Source organism: Anas platyrhynchos, chromosome 11 (assembly GCF_047663525.1).
Source record: "Anas platyrhynchos isolate ZD024472 breed Pekin duck chromosome 11, IASCAAS_PekinDuck_T2T, whole genome shotgun sequence".
In the NCBI taxonomy this organism is placed as follows: domain Eukaryota; kingdom Metazoa; phylum Chordata; class Aves; order Anseriformes; family Anatidae; genus Anas; species Anas platyrhynchos.
Window position 1 is genome coordinate 22275610 of NC_092597.1, and position 15039 is coordinate 22290648.

The 15039-nt window shown below is 50.7% G+C and overlaps 2 protein-coding genes across 3 annotated transcripts; one reads left to right on the forward strand and one right to left on the reverse strand.

The window, feature by feature from the left end:
• The first annotated feature begins 160 nt into the window (after window positions 1–160).
• On the forward strand, window positions 161–4910 carry LOC139998532 (gonadotropin-releasing hormone II receptor-like). 2 transcript variants are annotated; one of them, XM_072043335.1, is made up of 4 exons: window positions 161–822; window positions 1858–2441; window positions 3043–3244; window positions 3551–4910. In XM_072043335.1, exons 2-4 carry the CDS (start codon window positions 1941–1943, stop codon window positions 3958–3960), a joined length of 1113 nt encoding a protein of 370 aa, XP_071899436.1. In that variant the 5' UTR covers window positions 161–822; window positions 1858–1940; the 3' UTR covers window positions 3961–4910. The 2 variants fall into 2 exon arrangements, with proteins under 2 accessions (XP_071899436.1, XP_071899437.1); XM_072043336.1 differs by lacking the exon at window positions 161–822 and having other exon boundaries at window positions 1752–2441.
• Window positions 4911–8772: 3862 nt separating this feature from the next.
• On the reverse strand, window positions 8773–14740 carry PARP16 (poly(ADP-ribose) polymerase family member 16). Its single transcript, XM_038185180.2, has 6 exons — window positions 14268–14740; window positions 13299–13436; window positions 12296–12502; window positions 11039–11210; window positions 10156–10297; window positions 8773–9468 (listed from the first exon to the last, which is right to left on the reverse strand). Exons 1-6 carry the CDS (start codon window positions 14451–14453, stop codon window positions 9324–9326), a joined length of 990 nt encoding a protein of 329 aa, XP_038041108.1. The 5' UTR covers window positions 14454–14740; the 3' UTR covers window positions 8773–9323.
• Between the last annotated feature and the right edge of the window lie 299 nt (window positions 14741–15039).

Here is a 15039-nt window from a genome sequence, read left to right on the forward strand (position 1 = left end):
GGTGCCTTTTAAGCCCCTGCGAGCTCCGTGTCCATCCCAGGGCTTCGTGTCGCTCCCACGGCGTTACGCTGAAATAAACGCAAGAAAAATCAGTTGGGAACTGAGAAAGTGGAGAGAAAAGAGTCAATTTATTAAAGAGGCAAAATGACCTAAGTTCTGCGGGTTTAATCCCCTCCTTATGGCATTTCCAGCCCGGGCACATAGCCGTGCTCATCACTGGGGCTCACGGGGAGCCGGCTGGTCCCGGAGCATCACCAGGGGTGTGTGCGTGCCTGTGTGTGCTGCAAGCCTCTCCGTTGTCTGAGCAACAGGACGTTCCTCACCAACCCCAGAGATAATTAACTCATTTTCCTGTATTTATAGCCAACCGACGCGGCGAGCGTTGGCACTTCTCCCTGACGGGGCCACGCTTGGCCACCCCACCAGAGGCACCAACCTGAGCGCTGCCCATTTCTCACAACCCAGCAGCTCCATCCTCTCCCCGCTGCCTGCTCATTAAAGCCCAAAGCGGGCAGCTCGTTAAGCCCATGGGGGCAGAGGTGCCCACCTCTGCTCGCCATGCTCGGGGTTTGCTGCACGTTGCCAGCACAGGGGGTGTTTGTGTCGGTGTTGCCTGCTCCAGATGCCAGCGCCTGCATACGCCTGTGCTAAAAAGAGCGTAGCTGCTGGTTTTTAAAGGTTTTTGCTGCTTCGGAAGAGCTCGCCGCAGGGCAGTGCCGCACGGATGTGCTGATGTTCGGTGCTGGAGCAGCCTGACGAGCAGCCACGGCCACTGGAGAGGCAAGGGGCATTTCGCTTCTCTTCGGGGCATGTCTGTGCCAGGTAGGTTCCTGTCCACTGGGACAAATCCTAGCGTAGGTTTCTCCCAGCCAGCCAGCAGATCAGCACTTTTTACTGCTTTTTCTGCTTGCTTTTTGGGGAGGGAAGGGATGGATGCGGCAATGGGGCTGGAGGAGGGCAGCTGGCTGCAAGGCATCGGCGTCTCCATCCCGCAGAGCTCGGGGGCAGTTTTCGTCTCTGCGGCTCTTTTTATTTGTGCAAAGGCAGGGAACGTGATAATTTTGGCAAGCCAGAAGGTGCTCAAAATGCTAAGAGAGCTCCTGGCAGGTGGGAGCGTTAATGTTCGAGTGCGTAAGAGTTGGGAGGATTTGCCCTTGAAATGCGGGCTGTCCCCAAGCTGGTTGTGCTCAGGAATAAATGGGCGATTAAACCAAACCCTGGGGGACCATCGTGGTGCTCATCACCCCATAGCCACCCAAAAATGTGCCCACATTTCTGCCTTCACCTTCTGCTTCTCCTTCAGAAGACAAATCCCTGCGGGACAGGGGCATGGAGCAGGCTGAGGGGCACCCACTGTGGGGCTCTGCCTGCACCCCACAGGGTGCTGCTTGGGTCTGGGGAAGGTCCCAGCTCCCAAATACCACCACGAGCCTCTCCTGAGAGCCTCTGCCAGTGCCTGGGCAGCACGGGATGCCCTTTGTCCCCTCCTGACCACCCCTAGGTGTGGGGTCCAGTGCAGGAGATGGAGGCAGACCATCAAGCTTTCACCTGCTAATGAAAATCGTGGGTTTTTAAAAAAGATGTGGTCTGCTTGCAAAGAAAGACATGCCCAACCAGGCGCTGGTCCCATGGCCCCAGCCACCGCTCCACAGCTGCTCAACAGCCTCACAAAGAGCTAAAAATACGTCTGGGCAGGGGATTGCTATAGCTACAGTGGGAGCCGGAGAGGGCACACGGGCGGCATCGCCAACACGGGCAGCGTGGCGCAGGCAGGGAGCGGAGAGCCTGGGGGTGCTGCTGGCACCTCCGCCTTGCTTCCAGCCCTTCACGTCCCACCTTCTCCCCATTCCTCCCCAGTTCCCAGCTGCTTTCCTTGAAGACACGCCGCATTCCTCACCCCCAACCAGGGGGTCCCTTGGCCAGCAGCGTTTCGGCAGGGCATGAGCCAGCCCCGTGTGCCTCCCCGCCACCTCCCCGCGGACGGGGACCTCAACGCCTCGGCCGCTCGCTGCCCCCAGCACTGGGTCGAGCCCCGGTTCACGCAGGCGGCCAGGGTGCGCGTGGCCATCACGGCCGTCTTCTTCTTGCTGGCGGCGTGCAGCAACGCGGTGGTGCTGGGCAGCCTGCTGAGGAAGCGGAGGAAATCCCACGTGCGGCCGCTCATCCTCAGCCTGGCGCTGGCCGACCTGCTGGTGACGGTGGCGGTGATGCCCCTGGACGCCGTGTGGAACGTGACGGTGCAGTGGTACGGCGGTGAGCTCTCCTGCAAGCTCCTCAACTTCCTCAAGCTCTTCGCCATGTACGCAGCCGCCCTGGTGCTGGTGGTCATCAGCCTGGACCGGCACGCCGCCGTCCTCCGACCCTTCGCCCGTGCCCGGCGCCGCAACGGGCTGCTGCTGCGAGCCGCCTGGGCGGGCAGCGTGCTCCTGGCTGCTCCGCAGGTAGGGCTGGGCGCTTGCCCTGTAGGGTTTGGTTTTGGAGAGGGGCTTCACCAACAAGTTTGTCCCAGTCTGTGGGTTTCGCCTCCGCCAGCTTGACTTTGGTGAGCAAATTGGTCTGCAGTCGCTGCGTTGGTTCTGCACCTTGCTTATAGCTGGAGGTCATTGTACCCCATTAGGGTACTGAATTAATCCTAGGGAATATTCAATTTTCCTTTTTTTTTTTTAAAATTTCTTATCCATGCGGCTCTCAGCTCCCCAGAATGTATCCCTGCTCCACTGCAAAACATGTCGGACTGAGCCAAGACAAACCTCAAACCTAAGCAGTTACTGCCCAAAGTAGAGTGTGGTACAGCAGAAAGCAGAGAGGAGGGCACCTGAGGGTAAATCCCCCCTCTGCTGCTGAAATGATGAGATAGAAATGGGATCTCACAGACCCCAGATACCACCAGTCAAGGCCAAGCCCAAGAGCCGGGTGCCCAGAGCATCTCGGAGGGTCCGACAGCAGCAGGGAGGTGCTCGCCGTGCACAGCCAGGAGCACTGCCTGGATGCGGTGCTCTGCCCCAAAACCTCCCCGCCTTCTTATTTGGTTCTCGATTTCAGCTTTTCCTCTTCCACCTGCACACGGTCCCGGGAGGGAACTTCACCCAGTGCGTTACCCACGGCAGCTTCCGAGCGCAGTGGGAGGAAACCCTCTACAACATGTTCACCTTCACCACCCTCTACATCACCCCCCTGAGCATCATGATCGTTTGCTACACCCGAATCATCTGGGAGATCAGTAAGCAGCTCAAGGTCAACAAAGGTAAGCAGGCCCCAGCCCCTTGGGGTCCAACCGGTGATAGGACCAGAGGGAATGGCCTCAAGTTGCGCCAGGGGAGGTTCAGGTTGGAAATGAGGAGACGTTTCTGCTCAGAAAGAGCTGTCAGGCGTTGGGAGGGGTTGTCCAGGGAGGTGGTGGAGTCACCGTCCCTGGGGGTGTTCAAGGAGAGGTTGGGCCTGGTGCTTGGGGACATGGTTTAGTGGTGACATCGGTGGTAGGGTGGACCAGATGATCTTGGAGGTCTCTTCCAGCCTTAACGATTCCATGATTTTATGCCTCTGTCACCAGGTCTGGTAAGAAATCAAAACGACCCCATCTCCAAGGCGCGCATGAAGACCCTCAAGATGACGGTTGTGATCGTCGCCACCTTCGTCATCTGCTGGACCCCGTACTACCTGCTGGGCTTGTGGTACTGGTTCCAGCCTGCCATGATCCACAGGACGCCCGAGTACATCAACCACAGCTTCTTTCTCTTCGGCTTGCTGCACACGTGCACCGACCCGGTGATTTACGGGCTGTACACCCCCTCGTTTCGGGAGGACGTGCAGCTGTGCCTCAGGGGCCTCGAAACGGCGATCACCAGGCACGAGAGACACAAACCTGCCTCAGCCTCGGAGAAAACCATCAAGGATGGGGCTGCAAATGGAAGGGGGGCTTCAGGGGGCTCCAACGGGACGACTGTCAACACAGTGTGCTGAGGAGAGCCACCAAAAGGGGACGGGAGGCACTGCCTTGGGGCTGCTTTGCCCCACAGGGGCCTTTTGGAGATGGCCACAAGGTGGGTGCGGGTGTGGGGGACATGGGCAGGAGGGGCACGAAGAGCTGAAGTGGGGTCTTGTGGGGTGTTTTGGTGTGGTGTGGGGTTTCTTCTCCTTTCTGGAGACAGCCAGAAGGGAAAACAGTCCTGGCTGCCTCGTCCTGGTGTGCAGGGTCGGTATGGACATGCCCTTTGCCTCAGACCCCACACTGGGCTGCCACAAGCAGCTCGCGAGGGCTGATGGAGCAAAACCCACTCTTTCTCCTCTTTTTTTTTTTTCCCTTTCCCATTAATACGCGATTGGTTTGCCCCAGCACCAGCATCCCACTTCTGCCCCCAAGCAAAGACCCCGCAGGTGCTGCCCATCTGTGTCCCCAGGAGCAATGTGCTGGGGAGCAGCAGGGGGTGGGGGGTCCATCAGCACCCATGGGTGCCAGCTGGGTGCAGGCGGCTTCAGCTGCATGGCAAGAAGAAGGAAGGAGCTGTGCTGTGGTGAGTAAATTGGGTTTTATTTTATTTTTCGATCCACCAGTGTGCCAGAAGTTGCTTGTGGAGGTGGAGGCCTCTTCTCTGGGTGTAGGCTGATGAGTTGGGTTTATTCAGCTGTGTTGTTCCCTTCTGTGCAATTAGAGATAATGGATCATTTCTTTTCATCACATACGGATCGGTGTCAAATGCGTTTTTCTGCTTTTGAAGACCAGTTTGTTTGAACCAAGTGGATTTGGGGTTTATTTTTTGGAAATCCTTGGACCATTCAGGAGCTCTGGACTTGGCAGGAGGCGATGTCCTGGGTATTTTTGTGGCCACTGTGGTTTTCAGCGAGCATCTGGATTTTATCAGGATGAGTGAGCTTTGTTGTAATAACAATTCTTGACTTGTGGTTGTGACAAAGCGTGGTTGCTCCCAGAGCCGGTGGGGTTTCAGTCGGAGAGGTGTAAGTGGTGCTTGCTGGGTGGCAAGGGTATGGGAAGCCAAAGTGCTCCGGGTGACACCAGGCTGGGGACAGGTGCTGGGCACTCGTCTTTCCCCGTGCTAAACATCACTTATGCTAAACATGCTGCCCGAGGAGGGGAAAAAAAAAATCAATTAGAGCTGCAGGAGCCCAGGCTGGCTGGTGGGGATTAATGTGAGCCCTTTAGAAAGAGTCCAAACTCCAGCGAGATGTGTAATTGCCGTTTGGCTTTCCTGGGCTCGTTCTGCTCAGGGTTAATTAATTACACAGCGCTAATGGAGCAGGGCTCGTGGATGCTGGGCTGTCTTGGCTTGACTGATGTGAGAAGGAATTTCTTCTATGGTGATGGGGAAGACAACTTATTTGTCAGACCCTCCCTTGGTCTCATTGCACTGCTGAAGATCCCTAATGGGCTCAGAGACCTTCTCTAAGGAGCAAGAAGTGTTTTTTCCCTTGTCGGGGGTCCCACCGCCTTCATGGAGGGAGAACAGAATCAGGTTTGGCTTTAGGAGAACCATGGCACAGTAGGGAAATCCTTCTCCTCGGGGTGCTGGAGAGGACACCCACCTCGCTCCTTGGGCACGGTGCCCGGGATGCTTGCAGGCTCTCCAGTGCTGCCCCACCATGCCCTCTGTGCACTATTCCCTGTCGTTCCCTTCCCTCCCTTTGCTGGAGCTCAGGGCTGACATTTCGGGAAGCCCAGAGCGTGGGCAAGACGCCCAAAACAACAGCTTTCACGGGAGAAGGAAAATGTCACTCGCAGAGCTCGGTGCCAAGCAGCGCGCCCGGCGCACGCGGGCAGCACCGTGCCGCAGCCGTGCCCCGCGGGGATGGGCTCTGCTCGCAGGTTTCTGCTGCGGGTGGAAGCGAGCCCTGGCCTGGCTCGAAAGTTCAGGTTGTTCTGCCTTTTTTAAGTGTGTTTGTAATGTAGGGAGCAAGAGGGTTTTGCACTGCTTTGGGGGCACGAAGCTCGTAGCCTCGCCCCGCAGGTGCTTCTATCTGTGCCGTGGCTCCCTCCCTGCCCGTGTCACCCAGGTGGCTCCTGAGATCTTTCCATACACGTTTATCACCCATTTTCCCCTTACAGGAGGAGAGTTCTTCCACTTCCCTAAATCCACCCATTCCCCCTGCCAAAAACCGCTGCCACCCTTCCCCTTGCAGGGTTGGGTTTGTCCGACTCCAGTAACAAAATCTCCATACCCACCGCTATAATTTAATGACCGTGTTAATGCACGCAGGTATTTTGGTAATTTTACCATTTCTCGACCTCATCCCGGGCTGCCTGCTTCAGACAGGGCATTCCTTTGTTCGGGAGGCAGCTCTGATTCATCTCCCATTAGCGTTTTTATAGTTCCGTGCGTGTCCAAAGAGCCGCGCAACGGGCTGCAGAGGTTAACGAGAACCTGAGGTTAATTCATAACATTGTCGGTTACTCAGCACAACACCCGCATTAATTCAGCTGACTGCCTCTTGCCACGTTGGGAAACACATGCTGAAATCAGCAGGGAGCACAGAGAACAAGCACGAGAGCAGGGTGTTCAGTATTTTGCAGGCCAGCTAAGGTAGGGCGTGAGCACCTGACACGAAATTATTTTCCCGTTGCCTTTGGGGTTCTCCCAGTCTGCTGATGGGGAGATAAAGCACCAAGGAGCCGTCAGAGCCTGGTTCCCTGCCTGTGGCCGCCTCTTTCCTGTGGGTCTGTTTGACCTGACCAAATTTGAGTGGAAAAAGACAATCTACCTTTGCCTGCTGCTTTAATTGCAGTGCTGGCTCACGCGCAAAGTTCCCCGGTGCTCCTCTCCGTGAGGATACAGCCTGGAGCCCCCGATGCAGATCAGCTCGGGGCTAGCTCACGACACGGACCCGTTCTCCCCCACTTTGGAAGTGAGTTCAGCTCTCCGGTTAAAAGCCAAAAAAAAAAGCCCAGCCGGATGTTAGAAGATAGTGCTGAGTGGCCATCACACAGCAATTCCTTTTGCTTATCCTTCAGAAACTTTCCTATGCAAGGAAGCCCCCCAAACCCTGCCACGTTTCTCCCCATCTGTTCCTTTTGTCTGACTGGGGGGCTCCCAGGCTCACTTAATGAAACAGCCATCCATCAAGCAATTGCTGCTAAATCTCCTCCTTTTCCAGAGAGCCCAGGATATCCCATCTGTTCCAAAAGACGTCTCATTTCCAGGCAAACACCGAGCCCCCTAACAACACCAAACCTTTTAGGCACTGCCAAACACCTCTAGGTTTTCTGCCTGCCCTGCTACCTACCTTAAAACCCCTACACGCACGGCACATTTAAATATAACATGCTGAGGGGGGCCAGAAATGGGCAAAAACCTCCAGAAACACACCGTGCGTGCTTCAGATCCCAAGTTTCTGCACTGAAACATCGGAGCGAGCTGCTGGAAAGTGGCTGAATCTGCTTTGCAATAAATTGTTAGTTTGCGTACATTTTAATTGCAAATCAGCACTATAATTAGCGCGTGCGTTTCTTGGGCTGAGGAAATGCAACGTGCTGTAACAGTGAGCATTATTAATGGACTGTAAAAGGCAATGGGGAATTGGATTATAATGTTCTTGTTTTGCAAGCTGTATGGTGAATAAATAAATTTGTTCTGGCAGCAAAATTAACTGGAATAAATGCTTCTAGCTCCATCCACCAAGAAGAGGGGCTGCTGTAAATGAACTTGTCCTCTAACTTTAGTCAGAAAACCTGATTACCTCGTCATTATTTCTGGCAATTAGGTAACAGAATATGAGAGAAAGAAGAGATTTTCTTTGAAATATTTAATGAGCGAGGCGGTAATCATAGGCTCATTTGCTAGGAATATGTGATGAGATTTTTTTATTTTGGTTAGGGTTCACTGTGCAATGAAAGCCTGCATTTATCAAGTCTGCTGCTAAATGCCAGGGCTCGAACAGCAGCATGTTGCCAGCTTTTCTTCACCTAGAATCCCTGGGCTTTTATCAGGCTTATCCCATGCCCAGTCACTGATCAGGCGATAGTCCTTTGCTCCTTGTTCTGTCAGTTGTGGGCTGCTTTGTAACAAAATCTGAAGGACAGAATAGTAACAAGTAAATATGAAGGAACTGGGCAGAAGGTGTATGATGTTTCCTTCCATTAACTAACTAGCACATACCTATGCGTGTGTTTCCAAACAAGCAGTAAGAATGCCTTTCTTCGAGGTTAGAAAAGATGAATCTGAGATGTAGTGAGGTTGGATGTGCCAGCATTAAGCCAAAGCACTCTGCAAACAGTGCAACTGCCATAATTTCAGCCACCAAAAATGCCACTTCTCTGTGAAAAATGGAAGTGGACAATCTACCTTACATAGTATTATGAATAAGTTGTCACATGAAGGCCTGAGTGAAGTCTACATGAAGTTAATTACACCACAAATGTTCAGACATAAAATAAACCCTACCGCTTCTGCTGCTATTTTACTCCATTCCTGAGAAAACCGTTTCAGGAAATTGTTGGTATGCTACTGTTGTTGGTCTATTTGTTCACAAAGTGAGGCTGAAAACAATTCAATGCAACTAAAAATGTTGGACCAGATCCAGCAGCCGCAACCCTAAAAAGCCTGCCAGGTGGCAGCATAAGTGCAACCTTTCACCTTCTACCTTTTTGCTGCAGAAAACAGAAGTGGAAGGCAGTTTAATAGGACAACGCATCTCCAGTACTGATGCTGAGGTGCCTGAGCCTGTCTGATCTATGCACTAACCAAAGGACAAGACAGGTCACGGCTGAGAGCACAAACCTCGTACACACTTTATGGGGAGAAAGAAACCTTAGTAGGAGCCACGTAATTTTTTCCATTTTGGTTGCTGTTTTATTTCATGTTCTTTTATTACAATCATTATGCTCAAATATAAAAATTCCGGGTCAGAAACAAAGTTGGTTTTAACCGTGATCCCATCTGCGCTGAGACGTGCCAAACATCACTAAACACAGTTTCTGAAAACAAACTGGTAAAGACACACTGACATACAGAAAAATCCTCCTTTCCAACTTGTGCAAATACTCCTACCTCAGTTTGACAGAGAATAGTTACACCAGAGCGTTTCCACACTTAGCTGTCATTAATTTTACATAACTTTTTTTCCCATGGCCCCTCAACAATTGGTTCATGCTAAGCTGCACCATCGTGATCCTTTTCAGCTGTGCCGAGTATCCTCATGAATCACAGGAATACAGAAACAGTAAGTGGAAAGATGCCATGAGGATAACATAGCGGAGACGGAACTGGAAAGCTCCAGGCACCTTTATTTCCAGAGCTCTGGAAGAGATGCAGTGCATTGTGGATTTGTTATTATTAAGGCACATAGTGAAATAACAGTTTATCTTCTTAGGCAACTCATCCCTCTGAGTCAAACATTCTGTGCCAGTAGTAGAGGAAGGCTGGCGAGTTGCTGGCCCCAATCACCATTAGCAGCAGGAGGTACAGCATCATCATTATGGCAAAACGGTGGGTGGAAAACCAGGAAGATTGACCTGAAGGGCTGAAAAGGGAAAAGTGCATGAGTTTTGTGAAAGATGTACAAATTACCTTGACAAAGAGTATCTTAAGGTTTGTTATTTTAAATAATTTAAGCTAACACAATAAAAACCGTAAGTTGTTCCACAATCCATGTAACCAACAAAGCCTCTTCTTCCCTTTTCCCTATTCCTTTTCCTATTTCCCAATCCCTTTTCCCTAAGTCACCATGCACAGCCCTATTCTTTCTCTCCATGTCCACACCTCCCTCTGTGACTTGCCTGGAGCTGTGCAGGGCTGTAACTGCCTGGGCTGTACCTGTATTTGATTAGCTGGGTGAATGCTGCCTCTTAGAATCGGTAAGAACAGAGTTGAGACTGCCCTAGTTTTAAGAGCAGCACTCAATTGAGTTTCATTCATATTTGTTGATAGCAGGAAACTATTAGAGCTCTCTAAGTATCTTAATGATGATACTAAATGCTTACAGGTCTGGTGAAAAATAAATTTAGCTGAAACTGAGAGCATTAAATTAGCAGGTAGAGGAAGAATGATGACAGAGGCAGTAAGGCTTATTACCACAGGAAACAGGTTAAACACAATCTGGCAGTGCAAGCAGGTCTTTGCAGTTTGTTTCCAATTGTTTTTTCACAAATGGGATATGTTTATCTATCTGTTACAGCATGCTCATCGCTCTAGATAGCTGAACTCTTACCTCCTATGCTGTTTCTGTGAATATACTAGTAAGTATTTAACTCGTAAAAGCTGATTATTTGTGACGACAAAGTATTTCTGTGGTACATCACCCCCTTCACTGTTTTTCACTCTTGCTCTTTTTCTGTCTATTTCTTCTGAATCTGTATGGGAAGAGAAAAGAATAGGTCTTTTGGGGAATAGAAAAGCAAAAAGAGATGCACATCTTCAAGTATACAAAAAACACCATCACCACCCTCACATACACACACGAGTGGGAATGAGATAATCAAAGATCTAGTCTGGGAATTCCCCAGAATCCTTTAGCATCCAAGAATAGACTGAAAAGTTTGCTTGAGGCTATACCACTCCTAGTCATCCTTGGTATGGATGGTATTAAGTCCCAGAGCAGGGTGAAAAGGAGGCGGGTTTCACACACAGCACTTGAGCAGCTGCTAATATTAACAGGGAGAGGAAAACAACATTGAAGGACTGATTGAGCCTGGCAAGCAGGAAGCAGTCATAGGAGAGGACAACCTGAGCAGAAGGTTCCCAGACATCAAATACAGTTTGTTTTTGATACACTTCTGCTGCTTCTGTCCCACCACCACTGATGAAATGGGCAGGCATTATAGATGACTTTATCATATTACTGAAACTAGTAAAAACAAACAATGCAACCAAATTATTTTCTATCCTTTAAATATACTATCTTAAGAGAAGTTTGACAGACAACGAGGTACTTGTCTATTTGTTGAGGGGTCAGCTGTAAAAGAGATCTGCAGCCAGTTTCTGCTGATGAGTATCCATACACTACACTTTGTAAAACTGCATATATGCACAAGGCTGAAATACAATGGGTGCTAAATAAGGGGTACGTGTAGTTGTTATTGCAACAGGCTCACCTTTCTTTTTCACCTGGCACTTTACATCTGGGTGGTCGATGATCTCGCAAACAGCTACGCAGCTAAGGATAGAGCCCAACGCGCTTCGCTGCCAACCGAGACCATGAGGGCTGTAGAGGAGAGCCAGGCTCAGGTCACTGGTGAGATAGGTACCTTCACCGAACAGGGACGTCTGAAATGGAGCAGAAACATATCCTAAAATGCTGTAGCGCAAACTACAAAAAGCACACAAGTGTTGTTTACGTTCAGCCTGGCCTTTCTGTTTCTGAAGGTAAATGCAGAAAGGCTCTTCTTACCCACATTTGGCCAGATCCATGCAGAGTTTTTTGTCCTGGCACTAATTCCCTGGGGTGGGGCAGCTGCCATCCCTCAAACTGACTGTCTGGCACAACCCTTGGTGTGGACAGATTCATGATTTCCCGGATTCGGATTTAGTTTGCCCGTTAAATATTTTATATCAACATGACTGCACTGCTGTCAGGGGCATTTCACTGATTTATTGAGACTGCCGTCATTCAAATAACCCAACCTTCACGTACAGACAAGGCTTTACTCACATTTAAACCCCTGCTTTATAGGAAAGGAAGGAACTATTTTTCAATTGTGAATTCCTTTCAAAAATAACTGTTTTAGTAACTTCGTATCAGAAGATTTGGCCAACTGGGTATCATTATTAATCCAGTAGATCCGGCGTAGCTGATGAGCCATTACTCATAAAAAGAGTGTGGGGAGGAAATCATGGTTCAGGTTGACAGGAAGAATATACAGCTGTTGTGTCAGAGCTGCTTTACAAACAACATAAGGCGAGGAGTCCCAGCTTCTCTTCTGTTGAAATCAGAAGGGCTACATATCCTGGGATATCTCCCTTAGCCAGGCAGAAAGACAATGACACAGGCAGTGCAGAGCCTATCTTCCTCTGTGCGTGTGCATTTTCCAGCTGCAGGGTGTTAAATAGGTCACTGTTTTCAGAGGTGTTATGCTTCCTTACAAAGAAATAAAGGACAGTCATTATTTGTCACACTGGAGATGGAGAAAAAATGTTTCTTGCCACTTCCAGTTTTTACCCTGAGGCTGCATCAGAAGATCCAATACAACCACACACAAAGGCCTACGCTAAAGTGAAAACAAGTAAAAGGAATTACACTGTAAAAGGAAAAATACCAGAAAGGAATTTCAGGTGTTTTTTTTTAAGTGTCATTGGCTTCTAGTGGCCAACAAAAGATGTGGTGTCAATACGAGAAACACCAGGAGCCTCACCCTGTTCAAGTGGCAGTGCAGGCCGTTGTGCAGAATGGAATGGAAGTTCTCGAGGCGGCTACCGTGAAAGGCATAGATGAGGTCCCGCTCACCCTTGGTCTCGGCAAACTTGGTATTCAGCTGATCGCAATACACTACCTCAAATAGGAAGTCTGGAGCAGGAACAGCAGCACCAGACATCCCTGTCAGTTCTTGTATCTTCTCATACTGGAAAACAGGAAGGAATACGGGTCTTAGTTTATGGGGTTAGACTATTCACTGAGAATTTTGTTTACTATCCCTTAAGTTTTCAAATTGCTTTATGTATTTTGATCATGCTTCCTGCTTAGAATTCAACACTCCCACAAATCAGGAAGAGTAAGCCTACAGTGAGAATTCTGAGTTTCTTGCTGTCAAAGCTAAATCTTAATTCATCTTTCCAGAAGAAAAAAAAAAAAAAAGACTGGCGTGCTACTACGAAATAGAGATGTAAGGAAAATCTTGTAATTCTACAATGCTGTTTTGGCTACTAAGATGACACGTTCATCAGCTGATCCTGGAAAAGGAAAAAAAATGTGAACCCAGAAGTTGTTTTCATCTTGCTGCTAATCTCTACAACTATTTTGATCCTTATTAGCGAAGTGCCTCGGTGGCTCTTAACCTTACCTCTCCATTTTTGGGCCAGTACATAGACGTACAAATTTGTCTTTCAATGAGAAGCAGGACCCAGCCCCATGAAACCTGAGGAGGACTATCTTGGTCTAGTACATGCATGTACATGCTCTGTTAATGGGAGCTACAATCATTGCCCAATCATGAACTACTGACAGTGATAACTAGTTCTTCCAACTAGTTTTCCTAAAATAAAAATTAAGAACCCCCTTCTCTATATATAGAAAAAATGCATTCACATCAAGTTCTTCCAATAACCAGCTAACTTCTGGCAGGAGGGAAATACTTTCTGAAACGCAAAATTGCCTTAAAAGACAAATTCTTACCAAGACTTTCAGAATGTAAAACTTACCTCCTGCTTCTTAGTACTTTGTATCATTAAGACCTTAGATGATAAAATCCAACTAAATAAATCCCAGGTCCTTTTCTCTGTGTTTGGAACAGACTCTAGAAGTTCTTTCAGGCTTGGTAGCGCATTGGTATCTGCAAGCTAACAAAACAGACATTTAGTGTAAGCTCCCTCTTTTCATTATGATTAAACAGAGACCTCTAGTGAAAACAAAACAATATTTCACCCTAATAGGTTGTAAACAGAAAACCAGTTTCAGTTCTGAGATAGACATTTGTTCCGAGTTTGTGAAAGTTTGTCGCATCTTGTTAAGCCATTTATACTTATGTTTATCAACAGCGTTTGCACGGTACACACAGGAATGAGCAAGCAAGCTCCTGAAAGGAAACAAGCCATCAAAATGCAGTTTCAAGTGGGATAAATGCAAGAGGTATCCAGGCCCTGCAAACTGCAAACCCTCCCAAACTGCTTTTATTTACACGCAGTGCGAGGTCTTTTAACTCTCTGCATCTTGATATCAGATGTGGAAATTTGCAAGTAGTTTACTCACCAGAATCCCAAACTTATTGTGAAACCTGAGGGGATATATAAGGGGTAAACTGAGCCTCGTGCTGTGCTGGTGGCCCTGAAACACCACCTGTGCTCTCACCTGCTTGTACCCCACAATGTTCCCACGCACGTTTGCCCTGAGCTCGCCCATTAACTACAGCTTTACGTGGCTGTTTCCTCACTCCGGAGGCTGAGCAAAGCACTCATACTCCGGATATAAACACCCAGCACAAGCTCAGCTGTCTGGATGATGTTTAGAGGTGTCCCTGCCCCAGGACTTGGCCAGACGCCGCGCCTGGGCCCTCGGTGAGGGCTGTGAGCGAGCTCCCCACAGCCTGGCTGCAGGCAGCGCCCGCACCCAATTCACTCCGGAGCCGCCTCCCGGCCTCAGCAGCGAGCAAAGCGGAGCCGGGGGCCACTCACCAGCGCCTCGAAGTCCTTGGTGTCACCACAGGCATAGCGGCCGGGGAAGGGCCTGAGCGCCGAGTCGCGCTTGTAGCTCTGCAGCGCGGCGGCGAAGAGGCTGCACCGCAGGTCGGCGGCCAGCGGGTCCCTCCCCGCCGCCTCCCTGACGCGGCCGGCAGCCTCACCGGGGCCGGGCTGCGGCATGGCCCGGCCCGGGGTGGCGGGGAGGGAGAACCGGGCTGCAAGGCTGTGACCGCTCCGAGCCGGGGGAAGGCTCCGGCCCCGCCGCCTCCCAGCGCCCGCCCGGCCGGCGTCGCCCTTCCGCCTCGCCCCGGAGCCGCCGCGGCTCGGCTCGGCTCAGCCCCGCCGCTCCGCCCCGCAGCGGGGCTGTGCCCGGCTCTGGGGACGCTGTGGCAGCTGCATGGGGACTGGGGACACTGAAATGCGGAGAGGCACCGTCACCTCAGCCGGGGGGGGCACGGGGAAATGGCGGCTGCCCCGCGGGGTGTGGAGGGAGGGGTAGGGGGAAATGGCGGCTGCCCCTCAGGTGGAGGGGGGGTGCGAGGAAATGGCGCCTGCACCTCAGGTGGAGCACTTCTGTGGTGGTAAAACGCTGAGGGAGAGCCCAGCTGCCCCCACAAAGAACCCAGACAAGCGCATCGTGACCCCAAAGTAGGGGGACGGTGGTGGCAACACGCTGGGGTGTGAGCAGCGCAGTGGCCCCGTGACGCTTGTGCTCTGTCCCCTGCGTGTTGTCAGGGGTCCCAGGTGGCCCTTGTCCCCTGCCATG